The sequence below is a fragment of the Mchenga conophoros genome, linkage group LG6 (genome assembly GCF_057382185.1).
Source record: "Mchenga conophoros isolate Kocher_MC1m ecotype Shallow Benthic linkage group LG6, M_conophoros_male_GT1.1, whole genome shotgun sequence".
NCBI classification, from domain to species: Eukaryota; Metazoa; Chordata; class Actinopteri; order Cichliformes; family Cichlidae; genus Mchenga; species Mchenga conophoros.
Window position 1 is genome coordinate 12,142,536 of NC_140531.1, and position 21,896 is coordinate 12,164,431.

Consider the following 21,896-nt stretch of genomic DNA (forward strand, 5'->3'; position numbering starts at 1 on the left):
TTAATTTAACACCATCCCAACCACTAGGTGGTGTACCTACTCCCTCCTACCCAAGCACTGATAACAGTTTTCATAAACATGAGTGGTATAATATCTTCTAGGACACAGGAAAAGGCAGAAAAGCACAATTTACCGCCATTATCTCCATCAGTATTCAGCTGGATTGACATCTTCATGACTTTCACACTTACCAAACAGTAGAATGAGCCCTCATGCCACTCACACAGCATTACATCTGGAAGACCCCGCTCCCATCAAGATCTAAACATCTAATTACGCACAACAACCGTGCGCACACGGGCCTGAGATCAAATCGGGCAATAAAAGGTTATTTGCAGTAGGTCGATAAGCTGTATAACAAATTGTCAAGTTTTAGAAATGCTTTTAACTTCCGTTGTGTTCTCTATAGTTTGTAGAAAACGTATTTACAGAGGAAACAGATGTCAGCTCGGTGGCCTACGTGCCGTCCGTGCCGTGCACATTTAAGCTGTCAGCTTGTTTTCTACTAACTAAAAACAGGTTTTAGTGTACGCGCACTTTTTACTCGGTTATATATTTAGACCCACTCGTTTAGTAAAGTGAACACCGACCTGTCTCCTGACTGAAATGATTACAAGCTATTGCGTGATGTTAACCCAGGAGAGAGGGGAGGAGTTGTAGGTGACATTTGTTGGCCTGCCCCCCGTGCGTCTGACGTCATTGACGTGAAACGGGACTGTTTGTTCTGGATTTGGGGCGAGGAAGGTCTGTGAACGCTGACAACCGACTGAAGAAGGTAAAAATATCATTTTTCGCCTTCGTGTGGCTTACGTTCGTACATCAAACGAAAGCTTACGACCTCGGGGATCAGATAAAACGCTTACAGCGGGCATCGGTGGCATATTTCCCGCGCGCTCAGTGAGCGCTTCGGGAAGCGGAGCATGAGCTGTCTTCGCAAGGCCTTGCACCGGTTCGGGCACGCGATACAGCTCATTTTTTTAGCTTTTAGGCGCGAGCGACTTGGTGTTGTTGTACATATTCTGCGTTGTGTCTTTCTCCTTTTAACGCTCGCGTAAAGGTCGTTTTTGTAGCAGCGGGCGCTGTCTGTTGTCAGTGTGCACGTTAGCTACATGTCGCTAACATGCTAGCGAGCTAGCTGCTAGGCTGTTTGTTTGTAGCCCCGTAGGCCGTATTCGTGACACAAGTTACGTTCTCTTGGTAGCGTAGTAAAGGCGCTATGGCGCAGAAGCTCATGTGAAATGTGACGTACGTCATTTCGAGAATATCAATCCCGTCAAAGTTGTATTCTGAAACGCAGTTTACGTGCGCAGCTGTCACTTGAGCATAGTGGAAATGGCGATGCGCCGACATGGAAGGTTAGCAAAGGAAAAGCTGAGGAGTAAAGTTGTTTTGCAACAAATTGGGTCGTTTTTATGATCCGGTTACTGGTAGATACTAAGTAGTAGCAGTATGTGATACATTTCGCAGTATCGTTACGTCTAGTGGCTTTATCGATAGAATATTTGATTTGTTGTTGATCAGATTACCTGCGACACTGCTGCGTTCTTAACGTGCTGTGTATGTTGTGTGTAGTTCTATGCAGTTACGTAGTTTGGAGAATGACTTGGTCTTTCGTGTATTTTCCCGCAATATTTATTTATTTTGTCTCAAGCACTCGCTGCAGTGCTAACTGCTGCCCAGTTAGAATTATTATGCATATATTACACGTCTATATTCATTGATAAGGTAGTTATCAACATGCAATCCACTTAACTGGTAAATGTAGGGAACAATTATTCACTTATTTAATGTTTGTTTGTTTTTGTTTTTTTTAAACTAATGACGGATCTGTAGCTGGAATATGGATCTGTAACGGGTAACAGGCATAGAAAGAGATGTAAATAAAGCTTTTGGTCTTTAGTAGAAGAAACTGTCAGGGTGATAACAAACTAAATGTTAGCTGTTGTCTCTGATTCATTCATTTTGTCTTACTCAGAAATTCCTTTGACCTTTGATCTCAGCGGGTACCAAAGGTCATCTGAAGCATGCCAAGGTTGTAGGTCAGGCAGAGTTCAGTTTTAATGCAAAAGAGTACCATATTAGCTCCTGTCACCTAATTTGTTCTAAGTTTGCTGTACATAAACAGTAGCACAAAAGACCTATGAAAACATGCATATATAGGACGCCCCCTCCCCGAAATCCTGAGTTATTGTTGCAAACTGCTCCATGTACTAGATGTTGACTGGGATAAAGAAGAGTAATGTGCCTGTATCATCCAGATGAGGGCTTTCAATTCTGTGTTTTGTGATGTGGAAGTGTTGTTTTCTATTGTGACAGTTTCAATTTTGAAAAAGGGAAGTTTGCACGAACAAAATCTAACAAACTACATAAATTGACTCTAATTCAATTTGTTATCTCGGTCTCTCACAGGTGTGACACTCGACTCTCTGTGTGTTGTGGTTTTTATGCTGCCGCAGCGTGTCACTAACAAACATCCCACATCACCCTGGGAAGTTGCCACCTCCCCAACTGAGATATGATCACACAACTGCTTTAGACCACAGCTGCACAGCTACAAACATGTAAGTCCACCAAAAATAATTGGCCTTTGAGTTGAGAGAGTTTAATGATGAGTTTTTTCTGCAAGATAATTACCAGTTTGTTTGTTTGTTTGTTTTTCATCTGTGATTAGAAAGTAAATACACTTACATTGTGTTTTCAGCTTTTAAAAAGTCGCCATTATCATAAAACATTTCCATCAATCAGACTTTACCAAGGCATTCTTAAACCTGAACCCCAGTTTTATCTTGCCTTGTGTATAGTTATTATTAATATTACAAAATTTCTGATATTACTAACAAAACCTGAGTCTTAGATAAGGTATGCATTTGAAGTTCTGCCTCATCCTGTTGAGCTGTTCAGTCAATTCCTTCTGTAAATATTAGTGCATTTTTGTTGTTTTGCCTAAATTACAAATGCATGATTGATTTAAAAAAAAAAAATACTCCAAGCTATGGATTTGTTTTGTAGTCTTTGTGCTTTTAGGACAAGTAAATGCTCTGCATTGTTTGTGGATATTTTATAGCTGGTGAAGCATGTAATGTGTTTACACTTTCTGCTTCCATTTGATGGATCAGAAACTTTGCAGGTTAACAGTCATAACGGTATTTGATCTTAAGCAATGATTCAATATTTATTCCCAGATGCTTTAAACTAAGAGTTTGATGTTGATGTGGAATGCATGCTTTTTGTTTGTGCACATAAACACACGTTGAGTCCTCAGTGCCTGATCCCAGTTTTCGCGCAGTAGTTTCAAGCACGTGATGACAAAATCAGATACTGAGTTTGAGTCACAGCTTAAAGAGCAGTGAATGTGTCAAAGATGAGATCTTTATTGTTTTCTTGAGCGGGGTGAAAAAGATTGACCCTTTGCCAAGTTGCCTCTCTTTCTCACGCAGAGACCTTTGGCGATGTACTGTAGAAGAAAATGCTCACACTGGGTTGTGGTCGTGAGTAGGGATGGGTATCGTTTAGGTTTTATCCGATACCAGTACCAAACCGGTACTTTTGAAACGGTGCCGGTGCTTAACAGTGCTCGAACCGGTGCTTAAAGAATGGAGAACACACACTTTGTCCCAAAACCTCTCATGTTCAGCTGGGGTTTTTTTTGTAAAAAGATAACAATGTTAGCCTTTTCTGCAGCTATAGAGCATATATGGTATCACTCTTGGCTAGAAGCAGTGCTTAATCAATGGAAAAAACACCAATTTTGTCCAAAAACCTCTCATGTTTAGCTGTTTCCCACTTTTTCTTTGGTCATTTTAGCCTTTTTGGCCAGGGTGAAGGGAGTATCTGCCATCAAACAAGAAAACAGCCGCATGTAACTACAACGGTGTTTGCTAGTTCACCTTACATACATTAATGTAATAACGTGGTTAGCCTAATCAATGTAAATTACACACGAACAACATTAAGCTACTGACCCAGAGAAGAACGGCTGCTGCTGCCATCATCATCCGTCATCATTTCTGCTACACTGGCAGGGCTAGGGGCCAGGACTCTCCTCTTTGGGTTTTTGGGGGATGTTGCTAACTCCGGGTCCGATAACAGGCAGCACACCCGCAGTAGATGTGCACGGTGTGAGGTCTCGCAGCAAGCTATCAAATACGGTGCATTTCTCGGCTTTTAACAAAATGCTATACGTCGCCAGGTGTTTCATCAGATTCGAGGAGTTACCTCCTGCACAGTATCACCTTAAAGCACTTGTTGCAGGCTGCTGAGTTTGCATCTTTTGCTGTGAAGTACAGCCAGACTTTTTATTCTGTAGCTCTGCTCTAAAAGAACATACGTACCTGGGCCCGCCTACTATCCTCTGAAAGGCGGGCCCAGGTACGCCAAACGATTGGCTAGAATCTAAAGTGTATGACATCTCAGGAAAAAAAGCACCGACATGTGCGCTGCTTTTCGGTCTGGTTACTACCGTTTATGTCAGAACCGGTGCCATTACCGGTACCCATCCCTAGTCGTGAGACAGATAATTGAGACAGAACGTGTAAAAAGTGGTCTGATCTAGATAGTGGGGTGATAGGAGTTCAGATTCAACGTGTGGCAGTAATGCTAAATGTGAGATACATTCTGAGAAAGTCATGTCAAAATTCTCATAACGGCTGCAGAGATAATGTTTTCCTCTGTGGTTCTTTCAGAGAGTCACGTGAGGAGTGGAATGGCCTGAAGGGGTTCCCCCCGGTCCCACCTGCCCCTGCCAGGTCCAATCTGCCTAAAGTGTCTGCTCAGTCACTGCAGCCCACCTCTGCGATGGGGGACGGACTGGAGGCAGGCAGCAGCCAGAACCCTACCTCCGCCCCACCGCCTATCCCCTTCAACCCTCCACCCCCCGAAACATGGAACCCCTCCAGACCCAAACGACAGACCAACCAGCTGCAGGTAGTAGGACGTTGATTTGTGAACCATGTCTGCTAGTGAAATGTCAGTTTCACTTATTTAATGTGTGTATAATTATTTTTTTTGTTTTTGCTCTTTTTCAGTACTTGCAAAAAGTGGTATTGAAGACATTATGGAAACACAATTTTGCCTGGCCCTTCCAGGCTCCTGTAGATGCCATCAAACTCAATTTGCCTGTGAGTCACGTGTGTGTGTGTGTTTGTTTCAGTGTGTGTGCACTAAGAGTTGAGCACAAAGATAGCTCTGTAACAACTAGTAAATGAATTCCATATGCAAAGTTTCACACAGTAGGACCCGGTGATGGTGGCACCCTGCAGTAAAACACGTCGCTGCCTTTTCTGCTTTTCAGAAAGTGTGTTTTTCTTTTCTGCATTTCCTCATTTGACACTTTGCGACACGTCACATTGACTATTTCAGTTAAGTAGGGAAAAAAACTCTCCTGCAGTCTTCTGTGGTCTTCTAGTTATGGTTACCAAGGAGACACACAAGGTAGTACCTTTAGTCTTGGCACTGACTTTTTGCTGCAGGTGTTGGTTTTTCAGAGGGAGGATGTTAAGGATGCATCTAGGGCTGTGACTGCTGTTTTTGCTGTTGTTAAATTATGTGCTGTGATAGAGCTGGGCGATATATCGAGTTTTTAAAACATATCGATATACTTTTATACGAGATATAAGATGTGACAATATCCTTTATATCGATATAGTCTATGTTACGTTATAATTATAGTTGTGGAGCCGCAAGTTTGCCTCTCTTTCGTCCACTTTTGTCTCTACACAACGTTACTCCGCCTCGCCTTCACTGAAGACAACTCCCCCTCCTCCCCCATCGCTTCACGTGCAGGCAGCGACAAGACGGACACGGCAAATCTCCGTTAACGAGTTACTGCGCATCGCCCCATGCGTGGGGCTGGACGGCGTCAACGTGCTAACGAGCTAACCGCGCTAACGAGCTAACAGCGCTAACAGCGCTAACCCTAAAATCCTTTCATTCTCTCAAAAGTTGATAGCGCGCCTTATGTATGAATTCTGGTTGTGCTTGATGGCCGCGAACCGATTTTATGTGGTACACGGCGCTCAGCAATCTGTCAAAAATGTTTGAGTACGACTTTGGTCAGCTACGGAGCTGCACCGCTTGATAGGTTGTCGGCGCATTACGGCTACCGAGGAGCTTCGCGGAGTGATACGTACTGTGCATCAACGTAATATTACCGTATTGTGTGTGTATAAGGACCATAAATGGCACCTGTAAGAGAGGTGGTTATGAAGCGGATTTCAAACTCCAGGCTGTCAGTCACACAGTAAAACTTGGGAACAGAGCAGCTGTGAAATCTGTCTTTGTTATTACGCTCAGCGTCTTTTAGTTTATATTTTGACTGCACAATTGTGAGCTCTTTGTTTAGCACAAAAACAACCTTGTTTTCTTTTATTTATGGAGCATGATTATTTAATGAATGCTCATAATTTAATTTTGAGTAATTTTTCATGTACATCTGTGCTGTATGTTAATAAAAGTGCCTGTGTGACATCTGGGACACAGCTTTGACTAAGAACTCTCTTTTTGTTCTTACTTTATGGCTTAAAAAAAAAATCGAGATATATATCTTATATCGCCATCCAGCTAAAAAATATCGAGATATGAATTTTGGGTCATATCGCCCAGCCCTATGCTGTGATTGGAGGGTGATCTACTAACAGTGCAGTGATTTAGATACAAAGAAGCAGCCAGTTTATTTCAATAGCAACCAAAATTCTGTCAAGAAAAGCACAAATTAGAGGCTCAAGAAGCAGCAGACACCATGAAGGACTGAGTAATGTACTAATGAGAAGCGTATTACAGGGTAAGCACAGATCTGTTCAGCAGTTCAGATCAATGACAGGCAGCCGAAGGAGGATCGTTCTGTTTTTGGGTAGCTGATAGAAACTGTCAGGACTGTGTGACATTGTGACTGAGACTCAGGTGGAGTGCAGGATTGATCCAGAGGAGAGCTGGATCAAGCCTCCATCTCATTATGAACTATTTCACAATATAAACGTGAAATCTGTGAGTAACAGCTGACCCGTGCCATGTGCAGAAGACTACAAAACTTTATTTACCTCCAAATCTTGAGCCTCTGATTTCTTAATTAAGACACTGTTACTGTGCCACATAACTAAAAGCACACATCAGTCTGGGTTATTTTGTTTTGTTGTGATACTTCACAGTATGTTTAAAAACACATTCACTGTTTCATAAGTAGTTGTATATTGATAGATATTAGTTTGTAACAGATCCAAGCAGAGAGAAGTTCAGTTGTCCTCAGTAACAGTGGTATTACTGAGAAGCAGGTTTATGTAGGGCTCCGCTCTGACCTGCGTTCCTTTTTTTTCTTAAAAATTGAGACTTTTGTAATGAAGTGATATTTTTCGTCTGTTGTTGTTGTTTTTGTTGTTGTTTATAATAATAATAACAACGTATACTTTATTGATCCCCGTGGGGAAATTCCTCTCTGCATTTACCCATTCACTCAGTGAAGCTCAGTGAGGTTTACATGACCTGCAACAGGATAATTCAGATTATTGTAACAATTTTTTAGTCCATCTTCTGAATGTTGTAGTTTTAATATGGCAGTAAGTTCATATTAGTTTTCCTGAAAACCTTTCCCTGAACTCAAGATATTTTCCATTGAAATCAAGGAAAATTGGTTTGGAGAAAAAAAAAAAAAGATGGGAGGTAATTTTTGGAGGAATATTCAAAGAAAATAAATGGATGTCTTCTATGTATGAAAACAGAAGTGCTTTAAACCTAGAGTTTCTTTAATGTCCATTAAAATGAATGCAAAAAAGATTCCAAAGTCTCTAAAAATGTATTTGGAAAATGGTGCTCGGCTCCCTTAATCTTTGACCTCTGATAATTTTGTGGGCTATTTCACTAGTTTCACATTCATTCAGTAAATAGTCATTATGAGAGTCGGAAAGGAGGATTATCCAAATTCAAAACACAAAGATGGTGACAAGGAAAATGCTGAGCGCCAGGCTTGAGAATGGAATTTCACTAGCCTTTTGTCTATTCAGTAACCCATAAACTGAGTTCAGTCTATAATCCTGAGCAGCTTTCCTGAGTTACTTTACATGGTAAATATAATTCTTTAGGATCCTATTAGCATAGTATTTAAACTTGTGCAGGGAATAGCCAGTTTTCATATGAATGTCATTCCCTTGAGGAACTGGATGAGCTTTTAATTCTAATGTTTTCTTTCAACTCTCTTAATTATTCTTCTGTCTAGCTAAAATACTAATACTCGTTTCCCTGCTCTTCTTTAAGGACTATTATAAGATCATAAAGAATCCTATGGACATGGGCACGATTAAAAAACGCCTGGAGAACAACTACTACTGGAATGCCCAGGAGTGTATCCAAGACTTTAACACCATGTTCACAAACTGCTACATCTACAACAAGGTCAGCCACATTAGATTTTCCGCACACATGCGACTGCCCTGCTCAGCGACATTAAGAGACATGGATTGTGGCTAATGTGCTCTGTGGTTTTCATCTGTTTGTGTGTTTAGCCCGGGGATGATATTGTCCTAATGGCAGAAGCCTTGGAAAAGCTCTTTCTCCAAAAGATTACAGAGATGCCGCAGGAGGAGACTGAGATTGCTGTGGTTACAAAGGGACGCAGAGGAGGCAGGCAGGACACGGGTATTATTTTAGCATCGTTCATTTGTTTTTCTGTGAAGCAGAAGAATTCTTCTTGCTGCTTTCCCTCAGTAGAATTGGTACTCCAACTTGATGCCAGAGGATGTGATTCTACTTCCTGGTGTACACTTAAGACTTCATGGAAGAGTTTCCATGCGTCACCAGCAGTGATATGCAAATGCTGCTAATCTAGCCAGCTCAGCTGGTATGTTTGGTTTCATTGTTGTCTGCTCTCCGCCACCCACTAAATCAGCCACACCTCATATGGAACTTTTATTGGGAAATCAGGTTTTGGTTATGTCATGCCTGTTGGTGATCTGCTTTACAACCTGTTGACCTAATGTTTAGCTATGCTAAAGTTTTGTCTTTGTGCTGCTCTCGTGTTCTTCCTTCTAGGTCTGATTTCAAAATCAGATTCAGGACATGACTCATCATCCCCCTCTACCACCCCGCATACACGAGGCTTTTCGTCCCCTTCAACCACTCCACATACCCGTGCTGCACCCGCCCCCCAAGGTTCTCCTGCCTTACCCCTGAGGTTGGACCAGGTGCTGGTCCAGCCTCTGGTCCAGCCTCTGGTCCAACCTCTGGTCAAGCCTCCGGTCCAGCCTCCGGTCCAGCCTCTGGTCCAGCCTCTGGTCCAGCCCCTGGCTCAGCCCTTGGCCCAGCCTCTGGCCCAGCCTCTGGTCCAGACTCTGGCCCAGAGTCTAGCCCAACCTCACCTTCCCCGTGTGCCTCCAACAACCACAAACCATGCGCCCCATCTGGGGCCTCCATTCTCCCTCACCACTTCAGACGTCCTGGCCCAGGGAATGACTTCAGTTCCACCTCCGACTGTGACTCACCCAGGCCTCCATCCTACTGCCCCCATACTGCAAAGTTCGCCTGCTCTCATCAAGGTAAGACGACATCTATTGTTACAAAGACACTTGCTGATGTGTTTTTTGTTTTTTTTTTCCAGACTGTGACCTCTAAACTCTTCTGTTCCAACAGCAGAAGAAGAGCCAGAAGAGGAAAGCTGATACCACGACACCCACCGCCAACGATCAGCTCAGTGAATCGTCTCCCATTTCTGCCGAGACCCGGCCGCGCAGAGACAGCAGCCGCCCATCAAAGCAGCCCAAAAGAGAAGCATCACAGCCAGACTCTCAGCATCAACTTGGAGGAGTCTTGGAGATGGGAGGGTCAGGAACACCGAAGCGCCAGGAGCAGTTACGTTGGTGTGCACGCCTCGTCAGAGAGATGCTGTCTAAGAAACACGTGGCATATGCCTGGCCTTTTTACAAACCTGTTGATGCAAAAGCTCTCGGTCTCCACGACTACCATGAAATCATCAAGCACCCCATGGATCTCAGCACCATCAAGGTGATTTTATTACAACATGTACAAACCTGTTTTTATAGTTAGGAAGGTTTCAGCCTGAGTCTGCCTGTGATAAAATTTGCTCTTGATACCAAAGCTTTTTGACATTTTGCTGGATTTCTTTGTTTAGTTTGCTTTTATTTAATCTTTTTACCACAAACATTTAAACAACTAATGAGCCACACAAACATCAGACAGTGAATAATAATCAAGAGGATGTAAACTAGGTAATCCCAAATAAATAGCTAAGCTTCAGCTTGATAAGTCAACTTTTAAATTGCCAACGTGCATGTCTCGTGTGTCTTTAAATTTGCAGAATTTTGATCGCTACTGTTTTGTTTTTTTAATCCCCTCCAGAAAAAGCTGGACAACAGACAGTACAGAGATGCTCAAGAATTTGCAGCAGACGTCAGGTTGATGTTCTCGAACTGTTACAAATACAACCCTCCAGACCACGATGTGGTTGCCATGGCGCGCAAATTACAGGTAAACCACACATTTCACACACTGCAAACCGTAACCTACATTATATAACCTATATGTGCAAAAGTCTTTAGACCGCCCTCTAAATTTGAAAAAAAAAGCTCTTACCAAAATCTCATAGAAAAGTTTTGAACAATCACATAAAGTTCATAACCTTCTGTGCCCACACAATTTTGATCTTATTGTACAAAGGTTTGATTGTTAGGTGACATGCTTTGCAGTGTGTGGATGTGGACAATTTCCTCGTTATATCATGACATCTTAATGAGTTTTAACATCTTATTGTTTATTCCATGTGTTTGATTTGCATTTTGTAGCTGCTGATCTGAACTCTTGATATGTGTAACAAAGAGGTTTTGGTGTAAGTAAAAGACTTTTAAGTTAAAGCATAAACATTAAGCTGGAAAAAAGAAAGTCAGAGATGACCTATCAGTGAGACAGCAGAGATTTTGGGATTGGCTAAATTCAGGCCTGAAGATCATTGCAGAACCCAAGTGGATGATTGCAGGATTGTTTTCTTTGTAAAGCAGTACACCTTTGCAGCATCTATCAAGCTGGTGTTGATTGATGACTGCTGTAGGTTACAGAGTAGTTTTTCTTATGTAGAAAACTTTTAAGTCAGCACCAAAGTAAAGTGAGAGAAAAAGAGCATGCACTTGGGCTGTGCGATATGACCAAAATCTCATATCCCGATATTAAACATCTACCCAATAACGATATAAATCACAAAAATTTAACATTTTCTGTAAATTCTGTGAATCTCGGGTAGCTGAAGTGTTTCCAGCTGGGCGTCGTGTAGTTGGAGTCGAGTGTTTTAACCGATGCATGAAACTACACATTTTTAGACAGGTTGTAACGGCCGCCGTTTTCTTTGTGAGTATTTATTACACGGCGTGCTGCGGGGAAAAGCCTGCTCTAACGTTTGAGTCTAAGGTTTATTTTTTTGACACCCGGCGGCTCTTTTTTGCTTCTCATCCGTAAACACTCTGCATACTTTTTCACGTGATTCAGTTTATTTTGAAAAGTCTCAACAGGATCTTGAGCTTTATTGTGAAAGGTTTATGTGGAACATAAACAAGCGGACACGCGATGGTTTTACCGTCGTTGTTGCTAACCGCAACGCATAAAAACAGGCGCTTGTCCGTCCGTAGTGTGGTTATATTAAGTATAAGAGAAAGAGAGAACTTTAAGAAATTAATATAGCCACTACAGTGACCATCAAAACGATGAAAAAATATTGCCGTAAACAGTTTATTTTGCGACACCACGAAACAAACGATAGCGTAAAATGAAACGATAGTTTTTATATCGTCAGCCGATATATATCGTTATATCGAACAGCCCTAGCATGCACAGCAGTTAATTAAGCAGCACAAACTCGAGTACAACCTCGATGACTTCCAGCAGTCAGCTCTTCTCTTATTCATAGGCTGCTTACATATTACATGTTGCATCCTCTATTGCAGTTACATATCTGATAAAGCTTGCCTTGTGTTTGAGCTGCTGACCTTCTGCGACAAAGAAATGGAGGAAATTCACATAGAGGGTTAAAAAAAAAGTCTATGGTGTACAGCATAAAAAGCTAGTGTGATTTAACAGTTTTAGAAGAGCTTCTAAAATAGAGATTTGAACCCGTAAAGGGCCAGTTCACCAAATAGTACAGTATCTGAACGTGTCTGTTGCTCCACTCGAGCTGACAGCTTTTCTTGCTGTCCTTCAATCTTACAGGACGTGTTTGAGATGCGTTTCGCCAAAATGCCCGATGACCCAGAGGAGCCAGTCCCTGTTCCCACCCCGTCATCAGCTCTCCACCCTGCCCCCTCCACTCGACAAGTCCCACCTCCTTCTGCCGCCTCGGAAGATGAGAGCTCGAGCTCCTCAGAATCAGAGTCTTCAGGAGGAGACTCGGAACAAGAAAGGAAACAGCGATTAGCTGAGTTACAGGAACAGGTTAGATGAGGGAAAGTTAAGGGGAGGTTGGCTAATTAGACACAAGAGTTGGGTTGGCCGTGTAGAATGGTCTGAGTAAAACACGGCTGAATGCTGGAGAATCAAATGTGCAGAGGCTTATCATCTCTTTAACACACAAATGTGTGTGTGTGTGTGTGTGTGTGTTTCAGCTTAAAGCTGTCCATGAGCAGCTGGCAGCGCTCTCCCAGCCACAGGTCAGCAAGCCCAAGAAGAAAGAGAGGGAGAAGAAGGAAAAGAAGAAAGAAAAGCACAAGAAAAAAGTGGGAGCAGAGGAACCTTTGGAGACTCTCCCGCTTGCAATGCTTCAGGCATCTAAGAAAAGCAAAAGTAGTAAAGAACCTATCAGTGCAAAGAAAGACAGGAAAAAGCCCAGGTAGGTTTTCCAGACGTAAAACTCAGGTTATTGTACCTGCACTGCATGGAGCTCATCTAAGAACTTCTCATTTACAGTAAAAAAGAAGGAGTTAAAAATCCCCGGCCTGCTGTGCCCCCTCAGCCTGGGCCGACCCCTCTCGTCCCTTCGGCTTCTCTTGAAGATGTTGACATCGGTGCGTTAATTAAAGAACATATGATTGAGTTTTGTTGATATGCATGCCTGGGACTATTGTAAACCTATTGTAATGCGTCCTCCTCCAGACATGTCTGCTGACAGGTGCAAGCCAATGTCGTATGAGGAGAAGCGCCAGCTGAGCCTCGATATCAATAAGTTGCCCGGAGACAAGCTGGGCCGTGTCGTGCACATAATCCAAACCCGTGAGCCGTCGCTGAAAAACTCCAATCCGGATGAGATTGAGATTGACTTTGAGACACTGAAGCCCTCCACGCTGAGAGAGCTAGAGAAGTATGTCTCAAGCTGCCTCAGGAAGAAGAAAAAACCATCAGGTAGGCTTTTTGCACATTTAGAACCTTTTTTAAAACACTTTCACATAAGGTTCGTAATTCCAAAGATTCTCATGCGAGCTCTTGTTTTTAAGTCTTTGTTCCCCATGCTTTCCAGTTAACGTTATCTGGGTGCAATCTTACTTTCACATATTGATAGTTTCTTTTGGAAGATGTGTCGCTGCTTCTGTTATATTGGATTATGTGAACAATATTCTGTTTAATCTCTGAATGCTGTGGCTCTTTTTTGCAGCAGAGAAGCCTCTGGAAATGCCAAATGTGACAAAGATGAAGACGGGATCCTCATCTTCAGGCAGCAGTGACTCCTCAGATAGTGAAGACTCTGACAGTGGTAATATACACTCGGCAGTCTGCACCAGCAGAGTCCTAGGTTTTGTCTTCAACATGTTATATTTCTTCATTTCATATTGTGCTGTCTGTACAGGGCTGGTTCCCAAGCAACCGAAGAAGACTTCAACTAACAAGGACACCAAGAGACCGCAGCACCAGTTCATTGGTAGTGGAGTGGGCCCAGTCACTTCTCAGCCACAGCAGCCTCAGCTTCAGCCTCAGTCACAGCTTCAGACACAGCTTCAGCTTCAGCCTCAGCTTCAACCTCAGACACAGCCTCAGGTGGTCCAGTCCAAACCACCATATATCCCGGCTCCAGCTATTTCCCTCCCTGTCCCTGTCCCCTCTCTGGATTCCTCCCAGCTATTGGCCTCAGGATTTGACCCTCTGGCCCACTTCATGAATTCTCACCTGACGCAGTCCAACACAGAGCCTAATGCAACCATTACTACTGCCAGTGCTCCTGTTGCCTCTGGCCTCCTCAATACCAACGCGCCCACCAACCAGACGCCTTCTGAGACGCACCCTTTCCTAAACCAACATCCCATCATCCCTTCTCCAGGTACGTCCACCAGAACAGGACTCTGCTAACAACTCTGTATTCACTTCATCAAGAGCCAAAAAAAGGTGGATTTTTATGCTTTCCCGTATTTTTGGCCATCTATGTACTGATGCATCCTCAAACACAACTCTGGAGTAATGAGTTCAGTGTCTGTCCAAGAACTACATGCGTGCTAAAAGCTTCAGACTGTCAGGCTGTTCAAATAATTTGTTTAAGGCACTTTTTTCTCCCATGCTTTTAGCTCTGATGTTACAGAGAGTGGAGCAAGAGGTTACACCCAACTACTCTTTGTTATCAGTGGGCAGCCAATCAGAGCAAAACTTCCTTAAAGAGAGAGCAAAGGGAATTATATTGGCATGTTTCAGAGGGTGGACTAAATGAGGATCATTTTATACCAGTTATTCTTTAAGTCTCTAAGAATTAAAGCGTATAGCTTGAAGTGTGCATAATAGGCCTCCTTTATTGTGACAGTACATCTTTTAATAGCTGGAGATAATTATATGTTTATCACCAAAAAATGACTGTTCCATTTATTCAGAAGACAGCTGCCGTCTTCTGTTACAACTTAACAGTTAATTGTTAATTGTTCAGACTGCTTGCTTCGTCAGTCAAAATAAAGTAAGTAAAATCACTGCTATAAAAATTTAGATTCTAAACTCCTGGAACTGTCCATAGTGTTTTTCTTCTCTTGTGAATACAATAATTCAAGAATGAGGTGACGTACGATTTTCAAATTGATATCATAGGTACAGTTGCTAAAAATCTTAGACAAGTTCGAACCTCAGTGACCTCGACCTCAAGGTCAAGGAGGTCCACTTTTCTGAAAATCACCATAGATTTTTAAATTTATCTACTATCATCTACTATGAGAATGAGGAGTGGGGGCAGCAGTATTTTTGGTTTTATTGTATTGAGCAACACTATTAACTGTAAATGTTTTCAAGCTGGAGGCTCATGTCAGCTACTCAAAACACACATCAACGCTTGCTAGTCTGGACTTTCTTCTTCTTTCTCTTGGAGTTCTGCTCCTTCAGCAGCAGCTCTGTTTAATGCAGTTTCCTCTTCTCTACCTTCTCCTCCAGTATCGCTTCTTTTAAAACAATAAATGGCTGAATTATTCCAAAGTGACATGCTGCCATTGCGTAGTGTTTGAGTAAGCCAAGGAAGGAAGAGCAGATAATTACATTTGCAAGGTTGTTGTGTGTTGTTTTTTTTAAATATGTCTGTAATCTATATGTAGGGAAATGGTGAAATATTTCAGTCTAATGAGAGGTGAAGCTTGAAGAGCTGGAGCTTTCATGATATACACATCCTCCTGTTTCCTGTGTTCTTTACATTCATGCCTTTCCCATTTTTCTCTCCTATGTTTACAGCAATCCATAATGCTCTTCCCCAGCAACCATCAAGACCTAGCAACCGTGCAGCGCCACTTCCACCCAAACCTGCACAGCCTCCTCCATCCTCCCTCCCTTCAATGCCTCCAGCTTCCTCACCTCAGCTTCAGCCCTCGCTTCCTCTCACCCTCCCCCCACAGCCTGTCCCCCGCCCTCGCGTCCCGTCACCGCCATCCCACGGCATCCTGGGCACCCTCTCGGCGCAGCCTCCCCAAGCCCTGCTGGAGGACGACGAGGAGCCAACGCCCACCAGCTCTGAGACCCCACCGCTCAGCCAGGTCCACAGCCTCCTGCAGTCACTTCAGCCCAGAGCCCCCACGCAAACGCTGCACACGCATTCTCCCGTGCAGCTGGGGCCGCCACTGCATGCGCAGGTCATGACAACAGCCGCCCCCGTTCTGACGCAGAGACACGGCTCAGGCCAAGCGTACATGCAGCAGTCGTTCCCGCATACGCACACGTCAACACCGCAGCAGCAGCAGAAGGGCGGGGTGCTGCAGCAGAAGGTACAGCAGCTGCAACAGCACCAACAGCAGCCATCGCCACAAAGCAAAGTGGAGCCTTTCACAACAGGTAAGGTGTCTTAATGCCTCATGGTCACACACATTCAGATAGCTGCTCTGCTGACAGCTGCTTCTTTCCAGTCAATTTCCCTCCACTGCTGTCGACAGACTGAGCAGATCACAAACAGACCTAGACCACAGATCTCACCACAGCCCATTCGCAGTCTTTGTCAGTGAACTGTACCAAGTAAAACTTATCCCAACATATTGTGTCATATCTGCACTTGGCCATAGTGTGGAGCAAAATGTATTTGTCTTGAAATGTGCTGCCTCTTGGCCAGGACTCCCTTGAAAAAGAGGTCTTTGATCTCAACGGGACATTCCTGGTTAAATAAAGGTTAAATAAATTAAAAAAAAATCTCTGTCTTTTAAAACATTGCTACATGTTGCAAGGCATCTATCATGTGACCTGTGGTCACAGCTGAAAACATGAGGCTGCTCCTGTTGCATAACAGCACAGTAAAACAATACTTGAAAGTTACAAATCACTGCACGTTGTGTCGACCCTAATGCTTGGTACCGATTAGACATAATCACTGTAGGCACACATTAAATGAGGCATTTAATTAAATGATGGGACACCGATGTTTTTGCAGGTTGCCCCTCTCCGCTGATGATGCACTCTCCTCCGATGCCTGCGTTCCATTCAATGGGACAACAGTCGCCTCCACAGACCAAGAAGCATGTAAGTGATTTAGCATTGACTTTGTACTGTTTGTCTGTCTGGATTGGAAGTTAATGCCTCTCCTCATCTTATGTTTAAATGTATAGTTTGAACGAGTGAGTACAAACAAGTACAATAATCAGTTCAAATGTTAAAAAGAAGCAATTCGACAAAAGTGGTTGTTCATCCTGTGTAGGAGCAGAGGTCAAACATGGGGATCAAAGAAGAGAAGCTTTCCCAGTCACCAGTGCTGCCACCCTCGCCCTTCAGCCCAGGCGTTCGTCAGGATGCACACAAACCAGACAACAAACACAGTGAGTGCAAAAGTGTGTATGTGTCTGTTTTACAATCCAGTCGTATGTGAATAAAAAGAATCATACATTTAGCTGCAGGTAACTTTTTGCATTTTTTTTGTTGTGCTCAAACCTCATTGGTCAGCGGTCCCTCGTTTATCGAGTTACATTCTAAAAATAACCCACGAAAGGTGAAATCGCGAAGTAGCCAGTTTTATTTTTTGCAATTATTATAGATGTGTTAAGGCTGTAAAACCCCTCACTACACACTTTATACACTTTTTTTCAGGCAGGCATGAACATTTTCACACTTTTAAACAATCTCAAAGTTCAAACTGTCGTAGAAAAACAAGTTTAGTATTATAGAATGAAACCAAAGATCAAACCCTGTTTTCAGTTCCAGAACACGGGAATAGAGCAGCTGCAAGAGAATTCAACATTAGTGAGTCAATGGTACGGAGGTAGAGGAAGCAAAAACAATGAGTTGAGTAAAGTTTGACTTATCTGACTGTTTTGTTTTGCTTAATGCACCTTATAATCCAGTGTGCCTTGTGGTCCGAAACATACGGTAACTTCTACCAGAAGTCCTACTTTTTGTGCGATGGTTAGCATCTTCCTCTGCCTTTTGGGTGCTACTGGAGGTACCTGTGATGGTGCAAAACGTTTCGTCAACATTGTTGTGTTTGTTGGGTAGAAAACCTGCAAACATACAGTACAGCACTTGTACTGACACTGCTAGCCATTAGTGGTGCAACGGATCAAAAATCTCACGGTTCGGATCGGATCACGGTTTTAAGTCACGGATCGGATCAATTTTCAGATCAGCGAAAAAAGACAAAAATTTAACATTTACTTATTGAAGTATTTTTTTTCCTGTTAAAAACATTCAACTCAAGACTCATCCCACGCAATTATTAAAAAGAAATTATGGTACAAAATAGGGCAGTACAGTCTTTGTATCTACCAATTCAATTTTATTTATAAAGCGCCAAATCACAATAACAGTCGCCTCAAGGCACTTTATTATTGTAAGGTAGACCCTACAATAATACATAACGCTCATTATATCGCACTCCGCTGTGATATCATGAGCTTTTGTAGTAGTTAGGGCAACAGAAGACGCCTAGGACAGTTCAGCCACAACCTAAATCTTTTCCCGCTCATACATGCTTGGAACGATCTTGCCACTAAAGTGGACGCGAGCGGGATATCATAGCGTGGCTCAAGCACGTTGATCATAGTTTAAACCCCTTGTTTTGCACAATGGCATACGGCCTCCCGTCTGCAGCTAAACACCCCAATAGCTTTTGTAATAGCTTTAGCCCGCTCGGATTGGGCAGCAAAGGGTTGCTTAAATGCCGCAAACCCCTCTGCTCCTCCATTTGGATCGCTAGCGCTGGCCATAACTATCTCTTGACAGACCCACCATGCGCACCATACACATACTTTTTTTTCTTCTTCTTTTTCGAATCTTCGGATCACGTGCGTACCAAACCGTGGAGTGGGATCGGTTCAGATTACGGATGAACCGTGATCCGTTGCACCACTACTAGCCATCGAAGATTTATGTGAATTTGACATGGTTAACAGCAAAATTACAAACAAAAAATAAATAAATCCGCAAACAGCGAGGCCACGAAAGGTGAACCGCATTATAGCAAGGGACCACTGTATATATCGAATCCAGAAGGCTTTTGTATGCATTCTCCCACAGTTCCCTATAGCCAGCTTATGGAAGCAGCATTGAGTCAAGTGTTGTTTTCATTGCAAAGTATTTTAACAGCTGTTCAGAACTAATGTCTGTCCAAACGAACACACCACAAACTAATCCTGGAGAGTCCAAATAAAAAGTTTCCCAGCTAAAGCTCGCAAAGGTTGTTGGATTTTAAAATGGAAATTAGTGTCGACGTGGCTTAAAGGGTGTAGTATATAGAGTTACTCTTTCTTTGTCTCTCACAGGGTTAGATATAAAGCCGATGGATGGCTCTCGTCCCATTTCGCATTTGGCTGACTCGCCTGCACCACCCTGCTCCCAGCAGGACAACAAAATCAAGCAAGAACCCAAAACTCCCATCGCTCCCAAGAAGGCACAGGTGTGTAGAAGCCTGAGATGAGAGAATAATTTCATAAGCCACATTAAACCAGACTGTCCTTCCTGGTTTCTTTTTTCTGTCCTTCATTTTGGCCTTTTTTAAAACTTGACCTGGTTTTTCTGTTTGTTTCTTTTCTTTTTATAGGAGGTCAAGATAAAGAACATGGGTTCTTGGGCCAGCCTGGCTCAAAAGTCCCAGTCCACACCGGCGTTCTCGGTGCGCTCTTCAAGCGACAGCTTTGAAAGATACAAGCAGGTCGCGAGAGAGAAGGAGGAGAGAGAGAGACAGCTGAAAGCACAGGCTGAACAGGCCAGGAGGGAGCAAGAGAAGCTACGGTGAGTGGGAGGTTAGCAGGTAATGTGTGACCAGGGAAATGCGTCAGAAGCTGTAATCCTATTAGAATTTAGCTTGACTTAAAGAGTCATAAATATCGCGCTCATCACCACTTTATTGCTTTTGCTCATTTAATGGTTTAGTATCACACAGCTTAGTATCCTGCCAGCTGATGTAAATGTCAGACATTTCCGCCAAACTTACAAGTCAACTGTGAGTAAGTGTGAACTCTCACACTTTGATGTGAAACCTTGAAAGTGGGTTGCTCCGGTTGTGAATCAGCTGCTACGTTTTGGGTTGGTTTTCCCAGAATACTGAAACGACTACAAAGCATGAGCTGCACGAAAGGTACAAGGAGAAAAGTAAAAATCAATAAAAAATATTATTTTATTAACATGGGACAGTGTACATTGCACTGCTTCATCTTGTCTTAAGACATTGCAGCGATTGAACGTGTAGTTAAACTGACAGAAAGTCGAGTTTCACTCACTTAAGATCAAAGTGGGTTGTATGTGACCCTCGATGCAAAACGAGGTTCAGGTTAACTGGACGAAAGAATCTGCTGTTGGTTAGGTTGTATTTGAGTGTGACCTTGATGGGAATCATTTATGGGCATCATGCAGTGCTGACTGCCAGCTGTCTCACTTTTTGTTTGCTTGTTGTCGCAGCCGAGACGACAAGGACACGGCGGAGCCGTTTCGCCGAGTGCCAGATGACGACCGCCGTCGCCCAAATCAGCAGTCGCCGCACGCTCCAGTTCCTCCAGCTTCGACTCCTCCCACTCACTCTCCGCAGGCCCCACCTACACAATCACAAGCCCCCCCACCCACCTCCGCTTCACAGAACACGCTCAACCAGGACAGGGCGACGGCACGGCGTGAGGCACAGGAGAGGCGCAGGAGAGAGGCGGTATGGGAGAGAAAAGGGGGGGGGGGGAGAGGGAGGGAATTATTTTATCAATTTCTTTTTAGAATCTATCTTTCATGCTGCTTCTCGTCCTCTGGTTCCTCCGCAGATGGCAGACACCATTGACATCAATTTCCAGAGTGACCTGATGGCAATTTTTGAAGAGAATCTGTTCTGAGAGGAAGGCACGAGAGCAGGACCCCGTAGACTCACAAGAAGCAGATTTGCAGATCGCTTCCAAACACCCGTGCTGTGACGCACACGGTCGCTGCTTACACAAATGCACACATCTGCATACACAGACTCAGTACTAACTGTCCCTTTCTCTCAGCAGTTGAAACAGCTGGTTTGTGTCGTGAATGAGAGATGAGGGGAAGTGAAATTAAAATAACAAGCCCCCCTTTTGTTTGTTTGTTTTTTGTTTTTGTTTGTCCCCCCCTTCCCCGGCTTGGTGTCTCTGGTTGTAGGTTCTTGATCACCATGGCCAACAGGTCCAAATGGTTGCCCCCCACCCCATATGAGGATATGATGAAAAGGAGGGGACTGAGCATCTATATTTAAAGAGAAAAAAAAAAAACAGTAAAAAGCATGTATGAAAAGATGGGGTTAAAACACACAGATGAATGAATAATAATGCTTTGTTTTCTCTCTGGATCTTGTCTCTTATTTTATTTTTAAGTTGGATTTTTTTTTTTTTTTTTAACTGGGAGGGTCGGGCCGGGGTGCTCACGTTTGCCAGGTTGAGCGGTCATCTGTTGTTTCTTCTTAAGGCACCGTGGGGATGGGGGAAACCCCCCCGCCATGGCTCTATTCAAACCCTTTTTCTAAGACCTTTACATCCTTCAGCTTCTCTCTTTCTCCAGTTACCAACAGAAGAGGTTGAAGAGAGCAGCAAGGAAAGAGCCAGTCACCACATTTAAACAAAAAAATTTCAACGTGTCCTTCGCCTTAGTGCTCCGGCCTGTAAACTAATGATTGCACCCCACAAATTATACATATTATATATATAAATAGAAACAAATACGTATAAATATAGATATATAAATATATATATTCTATACGATGAAAAGTCAACAGGAAAAAGGAAGATGAGAAGGATTTGGATTGCGGGGAGCAAAGCTCGTCTCGGTGTTCATCTCTGAGCTCTGGTTTTGATTTTGTAGAAATTACTGTAAAGAAGAAGAAAAACTTTTTTATGATTCTATTGAAAAGATGTGTTCTCTCACACACACCTTTTTTCTCTCTCCTCTGGTTTTGTTTTTCTTAACTCTATGCCAAAACCAATCTATCGAGTGCTGAAACGTCATTCACTTTCTTTCTTCTTTTTTTTTTATGTGTACTTCTTTTCACTTTATATGAAAGGTTTTGTTTTTACTGCTATTTAATTTTCCTGTCCCCCCCCCCTTTTTTTTTTTTTTTTTTT

The 21,896-nt window shown here is 43.1% G+C and overlaps 1 protein-coding gene across 4 annotated transcripts; it reads left to right on the forward strand.

Moving 5' to 3' along the window:
• The first annotated feature begins 703 nt into the window (after positions 1-703).
• On the forward strand, positions 704-21,896 carry LOC146572207 (bromodomain-containing protein 4-like). Of its 4 annotated transcripts, none has more exons than XM_085276210.1 (22): positions 704-775; positions 2,410-2,561; positions 4,683-4,923; positions 5,025-5,117; positions 8,242-8,379; positions 8,490-8,622; positions 9,016-9,518; positions 9,613-9,984; positions 10,339-10,467; positions 12,193-12,414; positions 12,585-12,808; positions 12,886-12,983; positions 13,072-13,317; positions 13,568-13,666; positions 13,760-14,227; positions 15,601-16,194; positions 16,781-16,869; positions 17,045-17,162; positions 19,101-19,234; positions 19,379-19,569; positions 20,236-20,476; positions 20,583-21,896. In XM_085276210.1, the coding sequence occupies exons 3-22, from the start codon at positions 4,795-4,797 to the stop codon at positions 20,649-20,651; spliced, it is 4,290 nt and encodes a 1,429-aa protein (XP_085132336.1). In that variant the 5' UTR covers positions 704-775; positions 2,410-2,561; positions 4,683-4,794; the 3' UTR covers positions 20,652-21,896. The 4 variants fall into 4 exon arrangements, with proteins under 4 accessions (XP_085132336.1, XP_085132339.1, XP_085132338.1 ...); XM_085276213.1 differs by having other exon boundaries at positions 13,571-13,666; XM_085276212.1 differs by having other exon boundaries at positions 9,616-9,984.

What these genes read in the sequence shown, in the direction of transcription:
- LOC146572207 (XM_085276210.1), top strand. Translation starts at nt 4,795, where the DNA reads ATGGGGGACGGACTGGAGGCAGGCAGCAGCCAGAACCCTACCTCCGCC. An exon ending in CCATCAAACTCAATTTGCCT is followed by an intron (nt 5,118 to 8,241) that starts GTGAGTCACGTG and finishes CTCTTCTTTAAG; the next exon opens with GACTATTATAAGATCATAAA. An exon ending in TCTTGAAGATGTTGACATCG is followed by an intron (nt 12,984 to 13,071) that starts GTGCGTTAATTA and finishes GTCCTCCTCCAG; the next exon opens with ACATGTCTGCTGACAGGTGC.